General features: G+C 46.3%; 1 protein-coding gene across 1 annotated transcript in view; it reads left to right on the top strand.

Moving 5' to 3' along the window:
• The window catches only part of NCKIPSD (NCK interacting protein with SH3 domain), an 89,334-nt gene that overhangs the window by 19,464 nt on the left and 51,030 nt on the right, over positions 1-18,840 (top strand). Inside the window, exons 2-4 of the mRNA XM_040358940.1 lie at positions 11,234-11,346; positions 13,505-13,706; positions 14,721-14,808. Coding sequence (XP_040214874.1) covers positions 11,234-11,346; positions 13,505-13,706; positions 14,721-14,808 — 403 coding nt within the window. The remainder of the gene's footprint in view (positions 1-11,233; positions 11,347-13,504; positions 13,707-14,720; positions 14,809-18,840) is intronic.

Here is an 18,840-nt window from a genome sequence, read left to right on the forward strand (position 1 = left end):
ACCTATGGTTAAATACCCTATGGGGCCCACACACGATCGGTTTTGACCGTTGAAAACGGTTCATCAGACCGTTGTCCTCTGGTTAACCTATCGTGTGTACGAGGCCTAAGGAAACCCAGAATAAAAGTTTGCAGATATGGGGCCAGATCCACGTAGCCTGGCGCATTTTTGCGGCCGGCGTAGCGTATCTCTGATACACTACGCCGCCGTAACTTACAGCGTATTTTCCTTATCCTCAAAGAATTCGCCCTGTAAGTTACGGCGGCGTAGTGTAACTTTGGCGGCGTAAGGGCACGCAATTCAAATGGATGTGATGGGGGCGTGTTTTATGTAAATACATCGTGACCCGACGTAAATGCAATTTTTTTAGAAACGGCGCATGCGCCGTCCGTGGGGGTATCCCAGTGCGCATGCTCGAAATTAACCCGGAACAAGCCAATGCTTACGACGTGAACGTCATTCTATGCAAAGCCCTAAACGACGTAAAAAATTCGAAAAATTCGACGCGGGAATGACGGCCATACTTAACATAGGATACGCCTCATATAGCAGGGGTAACTATACGCCGAAAAAAGCCTTACGGAAACTACGTAAAAAAAATGCGCCGTACAAGACAGGGTGACATTCAAGACGCTCTGCCTCACCCACAAATGTACACAGGGAAAAGCTCCGAAAATAAAACCGTACGTCACCAATCGCATGCTCCGGTCAACCGACCAAAACCTTCTCCAAATTCCTAAATCCCGCTACAAATCGAAAGGAGAACGAAGATTTTCGGTCCAAGGACCACGGCTCTGGAATGCTCTACCCACGACCATCCGCTTGGAAGAAAACCATCGGGCATTCAGGAAAAAGCTAAAGACCCACCTCTTCTGAAAGACCTGTACAACTCTGGACGCCAAGCGCCGTGAGGCGATTAAGTTCGCATTTGCTGCGCTATACAAGTTACTCACTCACGTACGTTCGTGGATCGCTGTATCTAGCTAATTTGCATACTCAACGCGCAAATCGACGGATACGCCACCTAGCGGCCAGCGTAAATATGCACCTTAGATCCGACGGCGTACTAAGACGTACGCCAGTCGCATCTAGCACAGCTTCAGGCGTATCTTGTTTTGTGGATACAAAACAAAGATACGCCGGAGCAAATTAGAAGTTACGCGGCGTATCTTCTTTGTGGATCTGCCCCATTGTTTCTATTAGTGGTGCTTATAGTGCAAAAAATAAAAACCGCAGAGGTGATCGCATACCACCAAAAGAAAGCTCTATTTGTGGGGAAAAAAGGACGTCAATTTTGTTTGGGTACAGCATCATACGACCGCGCAATTGTCCGTTAAATCGACGCAGTGCCGAATCGCAAAAACTGCTCTGGTCAGGAAGGGGGTAAATTCTTCCATGGCTGAAGTGGTTAAGAAGGTGATTTGGCTACACCTGATTTGAGTCATTTTCTTTTTCTATACCCATTGTAGTATATTACAGCTTGCCAATCCGGTGTGGTTTTTGCATTTGTTTAGTTAAAATCTTAAAGGCAGAAAAATCCCATTGTAATTGCTTGAAAAATGTTTTTTATTTCTCAATAATATTTTTTGTCTGAATAAAGTCGATCTGAAAGCATCACCTAATCCATTTAGCACTTGAACAGTCTTTCCATGTAGCACAAGAGAATATCATGTCTTGCCCCCCCCCCGCTGTCCCTGACCCGCTGCGGCACCCAACGCCGTGCAAACAACCCGCTCAAGCACGGCCATGCAGAACTCTATGATTAATCTCTGACATTAATTAGCACTTCACAGGACCGTTACATCCGTTTTTGCAGAGAGGCAAATTAAGTCGGATTAATAGAATATGGAAGATCCACTGCTTATCAAAATCAAACCAATGAAGATTTAATCATTGTAATTATTGTTAGCGTAGGTACTTTTCTTTTTTCATTCATTAGTGTAGAATGGAAGCACAATGGCAGTAAATCGAATAGAAAAGATGATTTATTGTCTCTGTCATCTGTCGCTCGTGACATGAAGAGATTGGGAGGAAGATGGCAAGAACAAGGACAGTATAGAAGTCTAGTACCAAAAAAAATTCTGGTCCAAAAAACTTTTGTTTCCAGGTAGCTAGCAGTGACACAATGGGGGGGGGGGGGGGGGGGAGATGTACTAAAACTGGAGCACTCAGAATCTGGTGCTGCTCTACGTTGGAGCCAATCTGCTTCTAACTTCACCTTGTTCAATTAAATTTTTACAATAAAACCTTGAAACTGATTGGTTTCTATAGAGGGCTCGACAAATCCCAGACGCCAGGTCGCCGTGGTGACTAAAAATTGTGTCCTGGCGCCTGCGTTCACATTTATGTGTACTGAAATCGCAATGTTGTTCCATGTTAAATTCGCTCTCTGGCGCCAGCGACGGGGCGCTATTCCTCCCCACTGGCGCCAGCGAGGGGGCGCTATACCTCCCCACTGGCGCCAGCGAGGGGGCGCTATACCTCCCCACTGGCGCCAGCGAGGGGGCGCTATACCTCCCCACTGGCGCCAGCGAGGGGGCGCTATACCTCCCCACTGGCGCCAGCGAGGGGGCGCTATACCTCCCCACTGGCGCCAGCGACGGGGCGCTATACCTCCCCACTGGCGCCAGCGACGGGGCGCTATTCCTCCCCACTGGCGACGGGGCGCTATACCTCCCCACTGGCGCCAGCGACGGGGGCGCTATTCCTCCCCACTGGCGACGGGGGCGCTATTCCTCCCCACTGGCGCCAGCGACGGGGGCGCTATTCCTCCCCACTGGCGCCAGCGACGGGGGCGCCATTCCTCCCCACTGGTGCCAGCGACGGGGGCACCATTCCGTAAGTTACAGCGGCGTAGTGTAACTTTGGCGGCGTAAGGGCGCGCAATTCAAATGGATGTGATGGGGGCGTGTTTTATGTAAATACGTTGTGACCCGACGTAAATGGCGTTTTTTCATCAGTTTAGGACTATATGTATAATTCTAAATATTTTTGGTAAAAAAAACCGCAATAAGCGTATATTGATTGGTTTGTGCAAAAGTTATAGCGTCTTCAAACTATAGGAAAGATTTATGGCTTTTTTTTTTTTAGTTTTTTGCGGTATTGTGGCGGACAGATTGGGGACACGTTTGACACATTTTTGGGCACATTGACATTTATATGCACCGATTACTGTGTAAAATGTCACACTGGCAGAGAAGGGGTTAACACTAGGGGGTGATCAAGGGGTTAACTGTTCCCTCAGCATGTTCTTTTTGGGTGGAACTTCCGATTTAAGTTCCACTTCATGATTTACTGCTGTTCCAGGGTCCTGGGCTTCAGCAAAATGGCCGCCTCCAGCAAGAAGAAACAGGAGGGATGCTGGAGGCAGTTTGCAGCACACACACATTTTGGTAGAATAATTATTGGTGTGGAATGTATGTTCCTTGCTAAAAAAAATATATTTTTCATGACGTTGTTATGGGTAAAGTGCCACTTTAATAAAATCTTCTGGGCGAATCATCTGCACAAATATCACCAGAACCACAGACCTAAAACCCAAGGCAGCGCAAACCCGAACCTCATCCCTCCTCATGTTCTACTTGTCGCTTTTTATGTCCCGTGTCTGTACATTTCCTGACGTTCTCTCACATTGTGACACACAGATGAGGATGTCTCCTGGAATGCAATAATAATCTTTTGTCTGCAAGTAGATGTATAGCTTTCCTTCATTTCCCCAGTGTTTCTTTATTTCAATTTTTTCCTCTTCAGAATGCTGACAGAGAGCCCTCCCAGCAGTGTGTAGACGCGAGAACCGCTGGAGGCAGCTTGTGCGCCGTTCCTGCTGCAGTGTGTTATCGATCCTCTGCCAGGACCTGCTGTAAAGGGGGAAATAGATTGAGATCCCCTGCCAGAGATCGCGGCTCCGTCAGCATTAACAGTCCGTGATAATTGGGCTCTAAATTATATTTCAAATTTCATACATTTTTTATGCACATGCAATAGATCTGCACGATTCTGCCCAAAATGAGAATCCCAATTTTTTTTGCTTAGAATAAAGATCACGATTCTCGCGGTGTAACATCTTCTTACACATTATACAAAAAAATTGGGCTAACTTTGCTGTTTCATTTTTTTAATTCATTAACGTGTATTTTGTTAAAAAAAATTACGTTTGAAAAACTGCTGTGCAATTACGGTGTGACATAAAATATTGCAACAACCACCATTTTATTCTCTAGGGTCTCTGCTAAAAAAAATATATATATCATGTTTGGGTGTTCCAAGTAATTTTCTAGCAGAAAATAATGATTTTTTTTTACTTGTAAGCAACAAATGTCAGAAAAGGTTTGGTCTTTAACCATTTAAACTTCCTTTTCTTTGATAAAGGAACAAAAAGATACTTTGTTTCCACTTGGGAGGCTGCCTGGATTTTGTTTTTCCAGCTGTGAGAACTCTCTGCACATGTTAGAAAGATCATGACTTGCTGTTTTGAAGATCGGGAAGGGAAAAAGATTGCGATTTCAATTCTTCACGATTAATCGTGCCGCTCTAACGTGCAAACATTGTCTTGAAACATTGTTTGTTAAGCTTAAAGCAGAGTTCCACCCAAAAGTTGAACTTCCACTTTAAGCACTCCTCACCCCCTTACATGCCACATTTGGCATGTCATTTGGGGAGTGGGGGCTTCAGTAGGAGTTGAACTTCCTGTTCCACTTCCTACTTCCACGTAGGGACCGCCTATGCGACCCCTCCTCTGCCCCTAGGCGGCCCCTCCCTCCTATGCGATCTCCTGGGATGCGTGGCCGGTCCCAGGAGCTCGTCTGTCCATTCTGGGAGCGCAGTGCGTGCCCGGGCCGTGAAGCCTAAAGCTGTCATGGCCAGGTGCCCAGGATGTGAATGGAGGTGCAGAGGAGAGGAGCGACACTCTGTACGGCCGCATCGCTGGACCGTGGAACAGGTAAGTGTCTGTTAAAGTCAGCTGCTACACTTTTTGTAGCTGCTGACTTTTAATAAACATAAAAAGGCTGAAACTCCCCTTTAAAGGGTGCAGCAGCCCCCCCCCCCCCAATACTTGAGGTCCATCTCGATCCAGTTTTGTTGCACAAGACACTTGGCTGTCCGGGACTCTCCTCCTCATTGGTTTAGACACAGTAGCAGCTCCCGCTGCTGTCAGTCAAAGTCAGTGAGCCAATGAGGAGAGAAAGGGGGCTGAACTGGGCCATGGCTCCGCATTTGAATGGACACACGGAGCTGCAGCACGGCTCGGATGCCCCCTCTTGCAAGCTGCTTGCTGTGGGAGCACTCAACAGGAGGGAGGGGCCAGGAGCACAGAAGAGGGACCCGAGAAGAGGAGGATCTGGGCTGCTCTGTGCAAAACCATTACACAGGGCAGGCAAGTACAACATGTTTGTTTTTCTTAATGGGGGGGGGAACCTTTTTAGTATCAGTTTACAGAAAAAAAAATGAGGGTGGGGGTGAAGATCTGCTTTAGTTGTATTTTGACTTGGGGTGAGCACAGGCATGTTTTGGATCCTAGTCTTACTTGGGCGAGCCTGTAGTGTGCGGCCAGGGCAATTGATCTTTGAAAATTTAACTAACACCACCCCCCCCCCCCCCCCTGCAGCTGGCCCAGTGATTCATGGTTCTGAAATCCTCGCTCTTCTCCGTCAGCATTTCAGGGACCAATGAGAATGAAGTAGAGGATCAGAGATTTCAAATCCCTAGACCTCTGGACTTTTCTACAGGGGTGCTGACAGCTCGGCAACCCCTGAGGCAAGTACAGTGGGGATCAGGAGGTTGTGGGGAGGTTTCCACCGTTCACTTTTTTTTTTCCTGTAAAGGTGAACGAAGTTACTGCCAAATAAACCGGTCATAGCTGAAATGTAAAAGTTGCTCAGGTCCACAGATGTGAGAGCAGAACTGGTTAGGTGGATATGCCCTTCAAAGCGGAGTTCTGCCAAAATAAAAAATATAAATGTTTTACGTCAGCAGCTTCAAATACTGCAGCTGCTGACTTTTTATATATGGACACTTACCTGTCCAGGGCGCCTGTGATGTTGGCACCAGAAGCTGATCTGTCCCTCGGCTCTCGGCGCCGCCATCTTTGGGAAGGGAATTGGGAAGTGAAGCCTTGTGTCTTCACTTCCTGGTTTCTTACTGCGCATGCACGAGTTGCGCTGCGCGATACCACTGGTCCCTGCTGTCTTCTGGGACCTGTGTGTCTCCCAGATGACAGCGGGGGGTGTACAAAGTAGGCATCAGATGTGGCATAGGTTGCCGTGGCGACCAATGCCCGGAAGTGGGAGCAAATGCCTGGATTACACGGGTATCTGCTCCCTCCTCCCTGCTGAAAGGTGCCAAATTGACACGGAAGGGGGGGGGGTCCAAAAAGAGGAAGTTCCATTTTTAGGTGGAACTCGTTTTTTTACGCTTGCCATCGATTCCCCAATATCAGTTTTGAGCCGGCCACCGTTGGGCCCCTTCAGTCTCCTAGGAAGCCATATTGAGAATCTCTAAAAGCTGGAGGCACTCATTATTACATTTTTAAAACGTTTACGACAAACAATGCTTTATTTTTCTTTTGTTGAGGGAAAGCAGGCAGATATTTTCCATCTCTTGTTCTCGGGGAGTTGTTTGCCATCAGATGTCACCCTTAGGAAATAATGTTCATGGTGTGTAATGGCTAGTACATCATCCCGAGCATGCAGACGCAGGATGTTATCGGATTCCTCCATTATTTATTTTATTTATTTATTTATTTATTTATTTATTTTTCTCCCAAATGGAGCGCCAACAAACAGAAAAACAGACACAAGTAATTAGGTCTCTGCCTTGCAGGTTATTGCATTTTGTGCGCTCACTGTACAAAATAGACCGTCCTCCAGATATCTGTAGTAGAGAGAATTTGTACTTCTGTGCCGGCCTACATTGAAGATCTGCGTGTCACCGCGCTGACAGCTTATCAAATACAAGCCGACTCTCCCCAGCCTTGCAGAATTGTGTGGACAGAACCTCGGAGATTCCTCCAGTCTGTGAAGATTGCCTCTAGCTGTGTTCTCCTTGTCTCTCCCATTGTGATGTCATTATATCTCCAGTCCTTTTTCTTCGTTCCGACGTTTATCACCAATCTCTTGCCCGTCACCAGCTCTGGGACCGAGTGGCTGCATTATTTTTAACAAGACAAGTTTATTTTCAAATCATGTCTGAACATATTCACATATTGGAGGCAGCTGCTTTCTCTAGAATGTCTGCGTGCGTTACAGAGACGCAATCCAAATGGAAAACCGTATTCTGTGTCTTCCAGTGTTACAAGTGATTGGTAATAAAGCAAGATGATCGCATTTTGTCATGCATGTGTACACCTCTCCTTTCATAGATTGCATTCACAGGGAAAGAGGGGGTTTTAAGGGATAAAATCATTTTTATTGTTTTAACCTTCAGTACTGGTAGTGTAGATTGCTTGTTTTTCCCCCCCAAAAAAATAATCTTGTGCATATTTAAAAAAAAAACACTACAGCCCCGAGCCTCTTTATTATTTTTTTTTCTTTTTTCCTAGAACCTCCAAATATAAATATAAATATATATATATATATATATATATATATATATATATATATATATATATATATATATATATATATATATATATATATATATATATATATATATATATATATATAATCTCTCTATCACCCTAGAGCAGGGGTCCTCAAACTTTTTAAACAAAGGGCCAGTTCACGGTCCCTCAGACTGTTGGGGGGCCGGACTATAGTTTAAAAAAAAATATGAACCTATGCACACATCTTATTTGAAGTGCAAAAAGAAAACAGGCAAAAACAATACAATGTTTAAAATAAAGAACAATTTTAATCAATGTAAACCTATTAGTATTTCAGACTCCCCTCATCACAGACCCCTCCCCAAAACAGGCCCCCCTCATCACAGACCCCCCTCATCCGGAACTCCCCCCATCAGATTCCTCTCCATCACATATCCCCCCCCAACACAAACTTCTCCATCACAAAGATCCCAATAACTGACCCCCATCACAAAGCCCCCCTGACCCCCATCACAAAGCCCCCAATAACAGACCCCCCCACCACCAGCACCACAAACTCCTCCATCAAAAAGCCCCCATAACAGTTCCTCCCCATCATAAAGCCCCCCCAACACAAACTCCTCTCCATCACAAAGCCCAGAATAACAGACCCCCCCCATAGCAGATCCTCCCCATCAGACTTCCCCCCCCCCCCCCATCACAAAGCCCACCCAACACAAACTCCTCTCCTCACATAGCACCACCATCACAGAAATCCCCCATCACAGACCTCCCCCAACACAAACTTCTCTTCATCACAAAGCCCCCCCACCACAAACTTCTCTCCATCAAAAACCCCCCATAACAGACCCCCCCCCCCATAGCAGATCCTCCCCATCAGACTCACCCCCCCCCCCCCAATCACAAAGCCCACCCAACACAAACTCCTCTCCTCACAGTTCCCCCCCCCCCATCACGGAGCGCCCCCAACACAAACTTCTCTTAATCACAAAGCCCTCCCACCACAAACTCCTCTCCATCAAAAAAAAAACCATAACAGACCCCTCCCCCATCACAGACCCCCATAGCAGATCCTCCCCATCAGACTCCCTCCCCCCCATCATAAAGCCCACCCAATACAAACGCCTCTCCTCACATAGCTCCCCCATGACAGATCCCCCCCCCCATCATGGAACTCCCCCATCACGGATCACCCCCCAACACAAACTTCTCTTCATCACAAAGTCACAAAGCCCCCCCACCACAAACTCCTCTACATCACAAATCCCAGAATAACAGACCCCTCCCCCCATCACAGACCCCCATAGCAGATCCTCCCCATCAGACTCCCTCCCCCCATCACAAAGCCCACCCAACACAAACTCCTCTCCTCGCATAGCTCCCCCATCACAGACCCCCCCCCCCCCATCGATATTACACTGCTGCCCCTTCTATAACATCCCAGCACTCCGCCTTTCTGCTACCTCAATCACACAAGATGCGAAGCATGGTGGGTCCGGACAAAGGGCGGGACTCTGCTAGTGGAAGGCAGGTGTTTGCTGAAACCGCCCCACCGCTTAACTCAGAAGACCCGCCTTTTTGTCCAGACCTACCATGTTAGTAATCTTGTGTGATAAATGGGTAGCGGAGGGGAGGGGGATTGCTGCGATATTAAAGGGGCAGTCCGCGGGCCGTGTAAATCACACTGGCGGGCCGGAGTTTGAGGACCCCTGCCCTAGAGAATAAAATGGCGGTCCCTGCAATAGACCTCTTCTCTCTTCTTTGTGCAGGGTGACTGGTCTTGTCTCCGCCCCCTCCTGTTTTTTTTGTGCAGGCAGCCCGTAGAGGGTGGAGCCTGCTGGGCCCCTCCCACATCTCTGCTCTCTGCACAGGTTATATACAGCACAGTGATGATCTGACCTTGTATGTCGTCTTTCACATGAGGACGTGCATGCAATATGCCAGGCTTCCTTTTTTCTTTTTTCTTTTTTGCCTTGTAGTACAAAAAAAAGAGAAAAAACCATGAGCAGCTTGGAGAAATTCAACACTAACGGTACTGCAAAGTAACTTGTTGCCACAGTTACCTAAAAAACACAACTGCGACTTAAATGTCACTGCGTGCGCTAACCTCTGCGACGGCCATCGTTCCGTTTTATCTGCTTTGTGCTCAAAGAAAACGGAGCTTTTGATTTGCTACATTTAAAGGTCTCACGTGTCTTCTAGCCTTTTTAAAGGGGGGGGGGGGGGGGGGTTTGTCAGGCAATTTCCTCTGGGCAAAAAAAGAAACATTGTGGCTTCAGTTTTGTATATTCTTTCCAAAAACGTCAATAAATGTTGCCAATAGTCACTTTGCCAAGAGTTGGTATTTGGGGTAGAACCGCTGTAGCAATACAGACACTTCTTCTCTTCCCCAGTGATCACATTGCAACATTATGACTTTGTAGCAATGTGAGAGTGACTGATGATTTGTCATCTGTGAGCCTGGGAAGTAGACTCGGGCCCAGATTCTCAAAGGGCTTACGTAAGTCCTAATCTGGGCCGTCGTATCTATGCGACTGATTCTTAGAATCAGTTACGCATAGATATCCATTAGATCCGACAGGCGTAAGGCTCTTACGCTGTCGGATCTTAAATGCAATTTTTTTTCGCCGCTAGGTGTCGTTTTCCCCGTCGAGTATGCAAATTAGCAAAATACGCGAATTCCCGAACGTACGCGCGGTCGACGCAGTGAAGTTACGATGTTTACGTTAGATTTGCGACGCGTAAAGTTGCCCCTGCTATATGAGGGTCAACCAATGTTGAGTATGGCCGTCATTCCCGCGTTGAAATTTAAAAATTTACGCTGTTTGCGTAAGTCGTCCGTGAATGGGGCTGGACGCTTCTTACGTTCACGTCGAAACCAATGACGTCATTTAGTGCAATGCACGTCGGGAAATTTTAGGGAAGGCGCATGCGCATTACGTTCGGCGCGGGAACGCGCCTAATTTAAATGTTCCACGCCCCCTACCCGGCTCATTTGAATTAGGCGGGCTTGCGCCGGGGGATTTACGCTACGCCGCCGCAACTTTACAGGCAAGTTCTTTGTGAATAAAGCACTTGCCTGTAAAACTTGCGGCGGCTCTCCTCTCCTCATTCATGTCATTTACTATGCAAGTGCCCATCAGTGCCTACCTATAAGTGACATCAGTGCCATCCATTCGTCAGTGCCCATTATTCAAATTGTCACATGACATTAAAAAAAAAAAAGTATCGGCGAGTACTGGGGGGGGGGGGGGGGGAATCGGTACTTGTACTCGGTATTAGAGTGGTATCGGGACAACCCTACTTGGCATGGACTTGAAAGTATTAAGAGAGTGGGATATGGGATTATATATATACATATGTATGTATGTATGTATGTATGTATGTATGTGTATATATATATATATGTGTGTATGTATATATATATATATATAGTGTGGGTGTTTTTTTTTTTTTATACAAATCATTGACCGCTACATGGACTTGACTAGAAAGAACTATCTCTGATGTTAGGTCCACTATTATGTGCTATTGTGGATAGCAATGCTTTTGCCATTATACTTCTTTTTTTTTTTCTTTTTTGCAACCATCTTTTGAATGTTGATCTTTTCACAGAAACCACTTTTGCCCTGGGCATTGCCCGTGGTGAGCGGCGCATGTTCCTGTTTTAACAAGGTCTTTGTTCATTTCCAGGTGCAGGAACAAGACGTGGTTCTCCAATCCATCGATCGTGCCATCGAGGCCATACACAATGCCGCCATGAAGAACGGGGGCAAATACAACCTGGAGCAAAGAGATGTCCTACAGTAAGTGCAGCAAACATCAGCATGATAAAGAGGAGCTCAGAACAGCCACGAATGCCCCTCAATTCTACAATACAAGTTAAATTGGTTCTTAGATTAAAACATTTTGTACCCTACTACTGCATTCCCTGCATTAAAAGAACTGCAGTCTGCTCACATAATGTGTAATAAAAACATCTTTGCCATTCTGAAGCTTCCCTCCAACCACTTTGCATATTATTTTATATATACTGGGATTCTGTACAAATATTCTGCAGAAATCTCCCTCCACCGAGTCTGACAGCAACCATTTTAACTGTGGGCAGCTGAACCTGCTGCCTGTTCACTTCCTGGATTTACACAGAGGAACACCTCCAGCTCTGCAGCTCTCATTGGCCCTCTTATGACTCATCCACCCTCCTTTCCTGGCAAACTCTCACAAGAGTGAGAGAGAGAGCTGTGCATGGTGTCCTAAGCCTAGACTTTTTACTGGACAAGAGACAGGTTTGTCAGATTGTCCACTGCAATATCACAGTCCCGCTATAATTTGCTGATCGTCTCCAATCCTGGTAAGGAGAAATAAATAATAATTTGAGTATATATCCCATAGTTTGTAGATGCTGTAGCTTTTGCATAAACCAATCAATATACACCAAAAATATGTAGCAGAATATTGATAGGCCTAAATTTTATGGGGAAAAAATGATTTATTTTTATATTGGATATGTTTTATAGCTCTTTTTTTTACAGTGTCGATCAAATACCACCAAAAGAAAGCTCTTTTTGTGGGACGGGGGGGGGCACATACCGGATTTTCCAGTGTATAAGACGACTTTCTGGATGCAAAAAAATGCATCCAAAGTCGGGGGTCGTCTTATACGCCGGTGACAGTCTCCGTGCTGCGAGCGTCCATGATTTAAAAGCCGCTCCTTCTCAGACTGTCCTGTGATAGGCGGAACACAAATTTTCCCAGAAACGACTCTGGGACGTCCGTGATAGGCGGAACACAGAACAGAGGCGCTGCTGGGAAAATTTGTGTTCCGCCTATCACAGGACACTCTGAGGAGAAGGAGCGGCTGTTAAATCATGGACGCTCGCAGCATGGAGACTGTCATCAGCTTGTCAGAATCAACAAAACGTGAGTGATGGCACAGTGGGGGCAAGTGATGGCACAGTGGGGGCAAGTGATGGCACAGTGGGGGCAAGTGATGGCACAGTGGGGGCAAGTGATGGCACAGTGGGGGCAAGTGATGGCACAGTGGGGGCAAGTGATGGCACGGCACAGTGGGGGCATGTAATGTAATGGCACAGTGGGGGCATGTAATGTAATGGCACAGTGGGGGCATGTAATGGCACAGTGGGGGCATGCAATGTAATGGCACAGTGAGGGCATGTAATGTAATGGCACAGTGGGGGCATGTAATGTAATGGCACAGTGAGGCATGTAATGTAATGGCACAGTGAGATTTGAAAAAAGCCTGTTTCTGTCAGCGGTTCCGGCTACCCCTCAGCTTCCAGAAAGACTAGTAGGAAGGGGGTAGTCTTATATGGAGAGTATATCCCAAAACCAAATTTTTTCCTGGAAAATTAGGGTACATTTTATTTGTGTACAGCGTTGCATGGCTGCGCAATTGTCGGTTAAAATAATGCAGTGCCGTATCGCAAAAAATTGGGTGGTCATGAAGGGGGGGGGGGTAAATCTTCTGGAGGTCAAGTGGTTAAAGCGGCGGAGCTCCAGTCTCTTAGGTGAAAATTAAGTCAGCAGCTACAGAAACTCTAGCTGCTGACTTTTAATAAACAGCCGCTCACCTTTCCCTCGATCCAGCAGTGTGCTCATCGCAGCCGTTTTCTCCATGTCCTCCCCTCGGTGGCGCCAGCATCTTTGCTATTGGCATCACCGCTTAAGGTGATCAAAGCGGAAGAGGGAGCGGATGCCTAGCAATCGAAGCTGGGAAGGAGGCCTTAATGCGGAACTTCCCCTTTTGGGTGGAGCTCCGCTTTAAGAAATACTTGTGGACATAAGACGTGGGATCCTTGTATTTATGCATCCAGTTGTCCTTTCTTTTTGAATATTAGACCTTTCAGTGTTTTATTTCAATGTGTACCTTAATCTCTGCACTATGATTGTGGCTTGGCTGTACCTTTTTTATGTTCAGACAGTTTTTACATTTTTCTTTTATAGAAAACTTATCCATCACAGGAAGGAAACTCAGTCTCGAAAGACCCACTCACCGACCGGCCATTCAAACTCCTTGAACGCCTCGTCTAGTGACCACCACTTGGATTCCGGCCGACAGCCTAACGGTGTTTGCCGGAGTGGTTTTGACCATCACATGAGTTTGCCCAACTCAGATGTGACGTCTGAGGAAGACGCCACCTACCAGGTATGTTAAAGCTTGTATTGACTTTGAGCTGCATTCCAGTAAAGCATGATGGTGTCACATTCAACCTGTGACATGGAAATTATTAAACAATTATTAGACAGCAGTCTACTGACGCTGGACCATAGAGTGGCTATATATGGAGCCTTAAAGCGGAGGCCTGCCGGAAAAAAAAAGTCAGCAGCTACAAAAAGCGTAGCTAATGACTTTAATAAGTGTTCATACACTTCACCTGCAGAGCCCGCCTAGAAGTCGGCGCGGCGCTAATCACAGGCAAGGAGTTCCGACGCGTGGCTGCAGAGACCAGGAAATGTCTCGCTGCCTGTGATTCATCCTTATCGGAAACTAAGCCCCCCCCCTCCTCTCCACGGTGCCGCCATTCTTACTGTGGGCGCCCGGCTGTGGCTTCACAGCCGGGCACGCACTGCGCATGCGCGAGCCACGCTGCAAATGGCCAGGCAATCTTCTGTGACGTGTGCTCCGTAAAATTTGCAGGGAGTGTGGGATGGTGTAAGAGGGCACATTGAATCGAAGTAGGGAAAGTATGGGCCACCTAATTACAATGCCATTTTGGAGAGGATTCACTGGGGCGCTGACATTTCTGCACGTGCAAGTAGGCCTGTCTTATGAATTTCATTGAAGGAGAGTTAGGAAAGCCAGGCCACTTTGAACCTAAAAAGGGAACCGAGTGGGGATAGCAGCCGCCATTGAACAGCCACATCACCTGTATTTTTAACCATTGAACTGCCTGTTACCATTATTTCTAATTTACTAATCGCCATACCCCTACTTATACATGCACTTTGTATCTGCGCTGACAATTGCCTCTCCTTTTGATGATGCACATAGAATGAGATGAAGCTTCTAAAGAATTTTGAAACAAAAAACTAAACCTTGGCGATGTTCCATAAACGACATTAGCAGTTCATCGATTGGCTTTACTGGTTGCTTGCAGTTGCTTTTTAATATTCTCTTCTTGTAGAGTACTGAGATTTTATTTCCACTGTCTCTCTGTAGGTTCCCCCTCAGGCCCGTCGTGCTGCTCCTACCACACCTCCTCCCCCAGAGAAACTCAGAAGTGCCCAGACAAAACAGACTACTAAAAGTAAGCCATAAACTTCACTTGACTATAAGTCTTGCATTGTAGTCACCTGTGTTGGATAACAACTGGGGGAAATCTATAACAGAACATGCCTTTAAAGGGTGCTTTCATACCTACGAATGCGGCCTGCTTCTGATTAGATGCGTGAACCCTAGCAGGGGTTCACACGACTAGCTGTGGGATGTAGCCCCATTGAAAGCAATGGGAGGCTACTGGCTCCTGCAGCTCCTTTTAGCCATTCGTTCATGCAGTGATCACATGCAAGTGATCAGCCCTGGACGCAGACTGCCTTGCACCCAGGGCTGATCACTCACATGTGCTTGCTGCACGAGCAATTGCATACATTTGGCTGCAGGTATTGAAGCAGTTTGGGACTTTGAGGCTGTAGACATGGTATAGGGGAATTAAAGGAGGTACATATTTATTGATCATAAAAAATGCATGACACATCTCAAGAACAGAAATCGCATGAGACAAAAAACATTCTAATGTCATTGCATAATACTCACACACGCATCAATTATGTGCGTATGCACTATAGGCAACAAGGTACAACAGTGTATAACCAGGCGCCACATAGTGGTCTGTGGTGATAGATCAGGGGTCTCCAAACTTTCTAAACGAGGGGCTAGTTTACTGTCCCTCGGACTTTGGGGGGGCCGGACTGTGGCCATTTTAACCACTTGCCGCCCGCCCATTGCAAATTGACGTTGGCAAAGTGGTTTGAATATCCTGACTGGACATCATATGATGTTCTCAGGATATTGAGCCGATGCGCGCCCCCGGGGGCGCATCGCGACGATCGTTGTTGCGGGGTGTCAGTCTGACACCCCGCAACACCGATCTAGGTAAAGAGTCTCCGACGAAGACTCTTTACCACGTGATCAGCCGTGTCCAATCACTGTCTTCTCTAGCAATAATCACTATCTTCTCCCGGCGGGGACAGCTTCCCCTGACTAGCAATAATCACTGTCTTCTCCCGGCGGGGACAGCTTCCCCTGACTAGCAATAATCACTGTCTTCTCCCGGCGGGGACAGCTTCCCCTGCCCACCCCCTGGGAGCAGACAGTAGCTCAGCAGGAGGGATTGCACTGTCTGTGTTCATGAGGGAATCGTGCAAATTTCTTTCCTGCAACCCGTGGTTGCAGATAAGACATTTGCACCGTGTATGGCCAGCCTTGGACTACTCATTGGTGGTTATAAGGCATATCATTTTATTTTTTTCCTAAAAGACTAAAACTATGCACTGCATACTGGCACATTATGAGAAACAAAGCCTTCCAGCGGCGCTCTGTCACCACTGCAGAGGCATACATCTTCACCCGGTCTTCCTTCCAGGTTCGCAGACTGCCAAGGCTTGAATGGCTGAGCTGCATTGACGTCCCTCCCGTGCTTGCATGTGAGAGTCTCTGGCACGACACACAGCTCTGAAGGAGCGGGGCATGGGTATGCCGTTCCTTCAGAGCGCATGCATCGGTGACGTCACTGGCTGCTGCTCATTAGAATATCTCCTAAACCAGGGATCCTCAAACTATGGCCGTCCAGCTGTTGCAGAACTACACATCCCATAAGGCATTGCAAAACTCTGACATTCACAGACATGACTAGGCATGATGGGAATTGTAGTTCCTGAACAACTGGAGGGCCATAGTTTGAAGACCCCTGTCCTAAACGGTGAATTGGCTGGTGGGTTTGGTTCTAAGGTAAGTACTAGCACATTATGCCACTTGTCTTGTAGTTTTTTTTTTTCTTTTGAAGGTGCAGTTTACTACCGCTTGAAAAGATGGTATAGGCTGGAAAGTGCTTTTCATTATCTCACAATACCCTTCCACTACTACACTAGCACATGTTCTTTTTAAAGCGGAGTTCCGGCCACAATTTCACTTTTTATATATAAATACCCCTGTAATACACAAGCTTAATGTATTCTAGTAAAGTTAGTCTGTAAACTAAGGTCCGTTTTGTTAGGTTGTTACAGCATTTAGACACTTTATAAAATAGAAATTGACTGGGGCCATCTTAAGTGTGGGCATCATGAAGCCAGACTGTATGACTTCCTGGATTTCAGCCTTAGAGATCTCGCACATGCTCAGTGCTGCACAAGCAGTGTCAGATCAGGTTTCAGCACCCGTGCTGTCCAAGTCACATGATTCTTTGAGACTGGGGAGTGCACAGACTCCTGGAAAGTTACACCCACTACATTCCCAGGAGTCTGTGCGGTGTAGGTTAGGAAGCTTAAGCACCTAGGTGCAGGAAGAGGGAAGATTAACTATTCTGCCTAGCAACAACACTTTGAAGGCATCTAAAAAAAAAATGAATTTTTCATAAAGGACTAATGACATTTTTTTTAAACTACTGATGTAATGTTATATTTATGGGTGGAACTCCACTTTAATGTGTATATGGAAGAGGGAAAATATTCTTAAAGGAACACTTGGCCACAGATGAGGACCCCAATGCTCTGACTTCCTGAGCGAGGTATTTATGGAGTAGTAGAAATTGTATCTTTTGTCTCCGGAGAATCTACAGCCTATATACAGATCAGATGACCTGACAGCTGTTTGTATTTGTGATGGTAAGATTCCTTGTGTAGGGAGGAATGGGTCTAAAACCTGGACAGAAATAAAATAGAATTCCACAAGTGTCAAGTACACTAATCTTTAGACCACTTGATGCAACATGAGAGAAATTTTGCATCCTCTTAAAGTGGAGCCCCAGGTTCAGTTTTTTCTAAAAAATAAAATAATAAAAAAAAAAGCAAAGATTTTTTTTTGTTTGCAGAGAACTTATGAGGATAACTCCAGCCAGGCATGTCCTCCTGACCATGGCTTTACTGCCTAGTGAGTGAATAAGCTGGAGCAGGTATTTATTACAGGTAGCGCCAACAATTTATGCAGAGCTTTACATATCAATTGTACATTCACATCAGTCCCTGCTCTCAAGGAGCTTACAATCGAAGGTCCCTAATTCGCATTCATAAATACACATACTAGGACCAATTTTAGACAGGAGCCAATAAACCTACCAGCATGTCTTTTGGAGGGTGGGAGGAAACCGGAGTACCCGGAAGAAACAAAAACACAGGGAGAACAAACAAACTCCAGGCAGGTGGTGTCATGGCGGCAATCGTGCACCGATTAGCAAAAAATAACTTCAGCTGAGTTTCTGCCCCTCTCCAGCCCAGTCAGCCCACCTGTTTGTCCAGCAGTGTATAAGGTAGTATCAGACAAATGGGAAAGCCTCAGTCTGGAATGGGAGGTACTACATTCCAACTACTAGTTGTATTAGCAATCTTATAGCATATGTAAAAAAAAAAGGGTCGGAAGTCATTTTTTTGGATAGGCCTACTATTGTCTGTTAAGATATATAACGGTCCTGAGGAAGCAGATTGCGAAATGCGTCAACCTCTTGACAGAACAGTACAAGCCAACATAGCTTGGCCAACAGCTTATATGGCTCTTAATGGTTTTATTCATGTTATTTTAACAAATTTAGTAATTTTTGATATAATTTTGGTTGCTGCGTCTCTTTCTGATACAGTTTTAAAGTCTGTAAAATTGCTCCTTTTTTTATTTTATTCTAGAAACGTTGTTTGGATACCAAAGGCCCATAATAGGGCTCCTAAAAAATTGTAAAAAAAAAAACCTTATTAATTTATTAACCAGTTGCCGACCGCCGCATGTACATGTACGTCCACAGAATGGCACGTACAGGCATATGGGAGTACATGTACGTTTCCGGGGGTCCCCCCCGGTACATGCGGCGGTCAGAAACTCGCGGGGAGCGATCCGGGACGACGGCGCGGCTATTCGTTTATAGCCGCCCCCTCGCGATCGCTCCCCGGAGCTGAAGAACAGGGAGAGCCGTATGTAAACACGGCTTCCCCGTGCTTCACTGTGACGGCGCATCGATCGTGTCATCCCCTTTATAGGGGAGACACAATCGATGACGTCAGACCTACAGCCACACCCCCCTACAGTTGTAAACACACACTAGGTGAAGCCTAACACCTTCAGCGCCCCCTGTGGTTAACTC

This window comes from Rana temporaria, chromosome 7, assembly GCF_905171775.1.
Source record: "Rana temporaria chromosome 7, aRanTem1.1, whole genome shotgun sequence".
Taxonomy (NCBI): domain Eukaryota; kingdom Metazoa; phylum Chordata; class Amphibia; order Anura; family Ranidae; genus Rana; species Rana temporaria.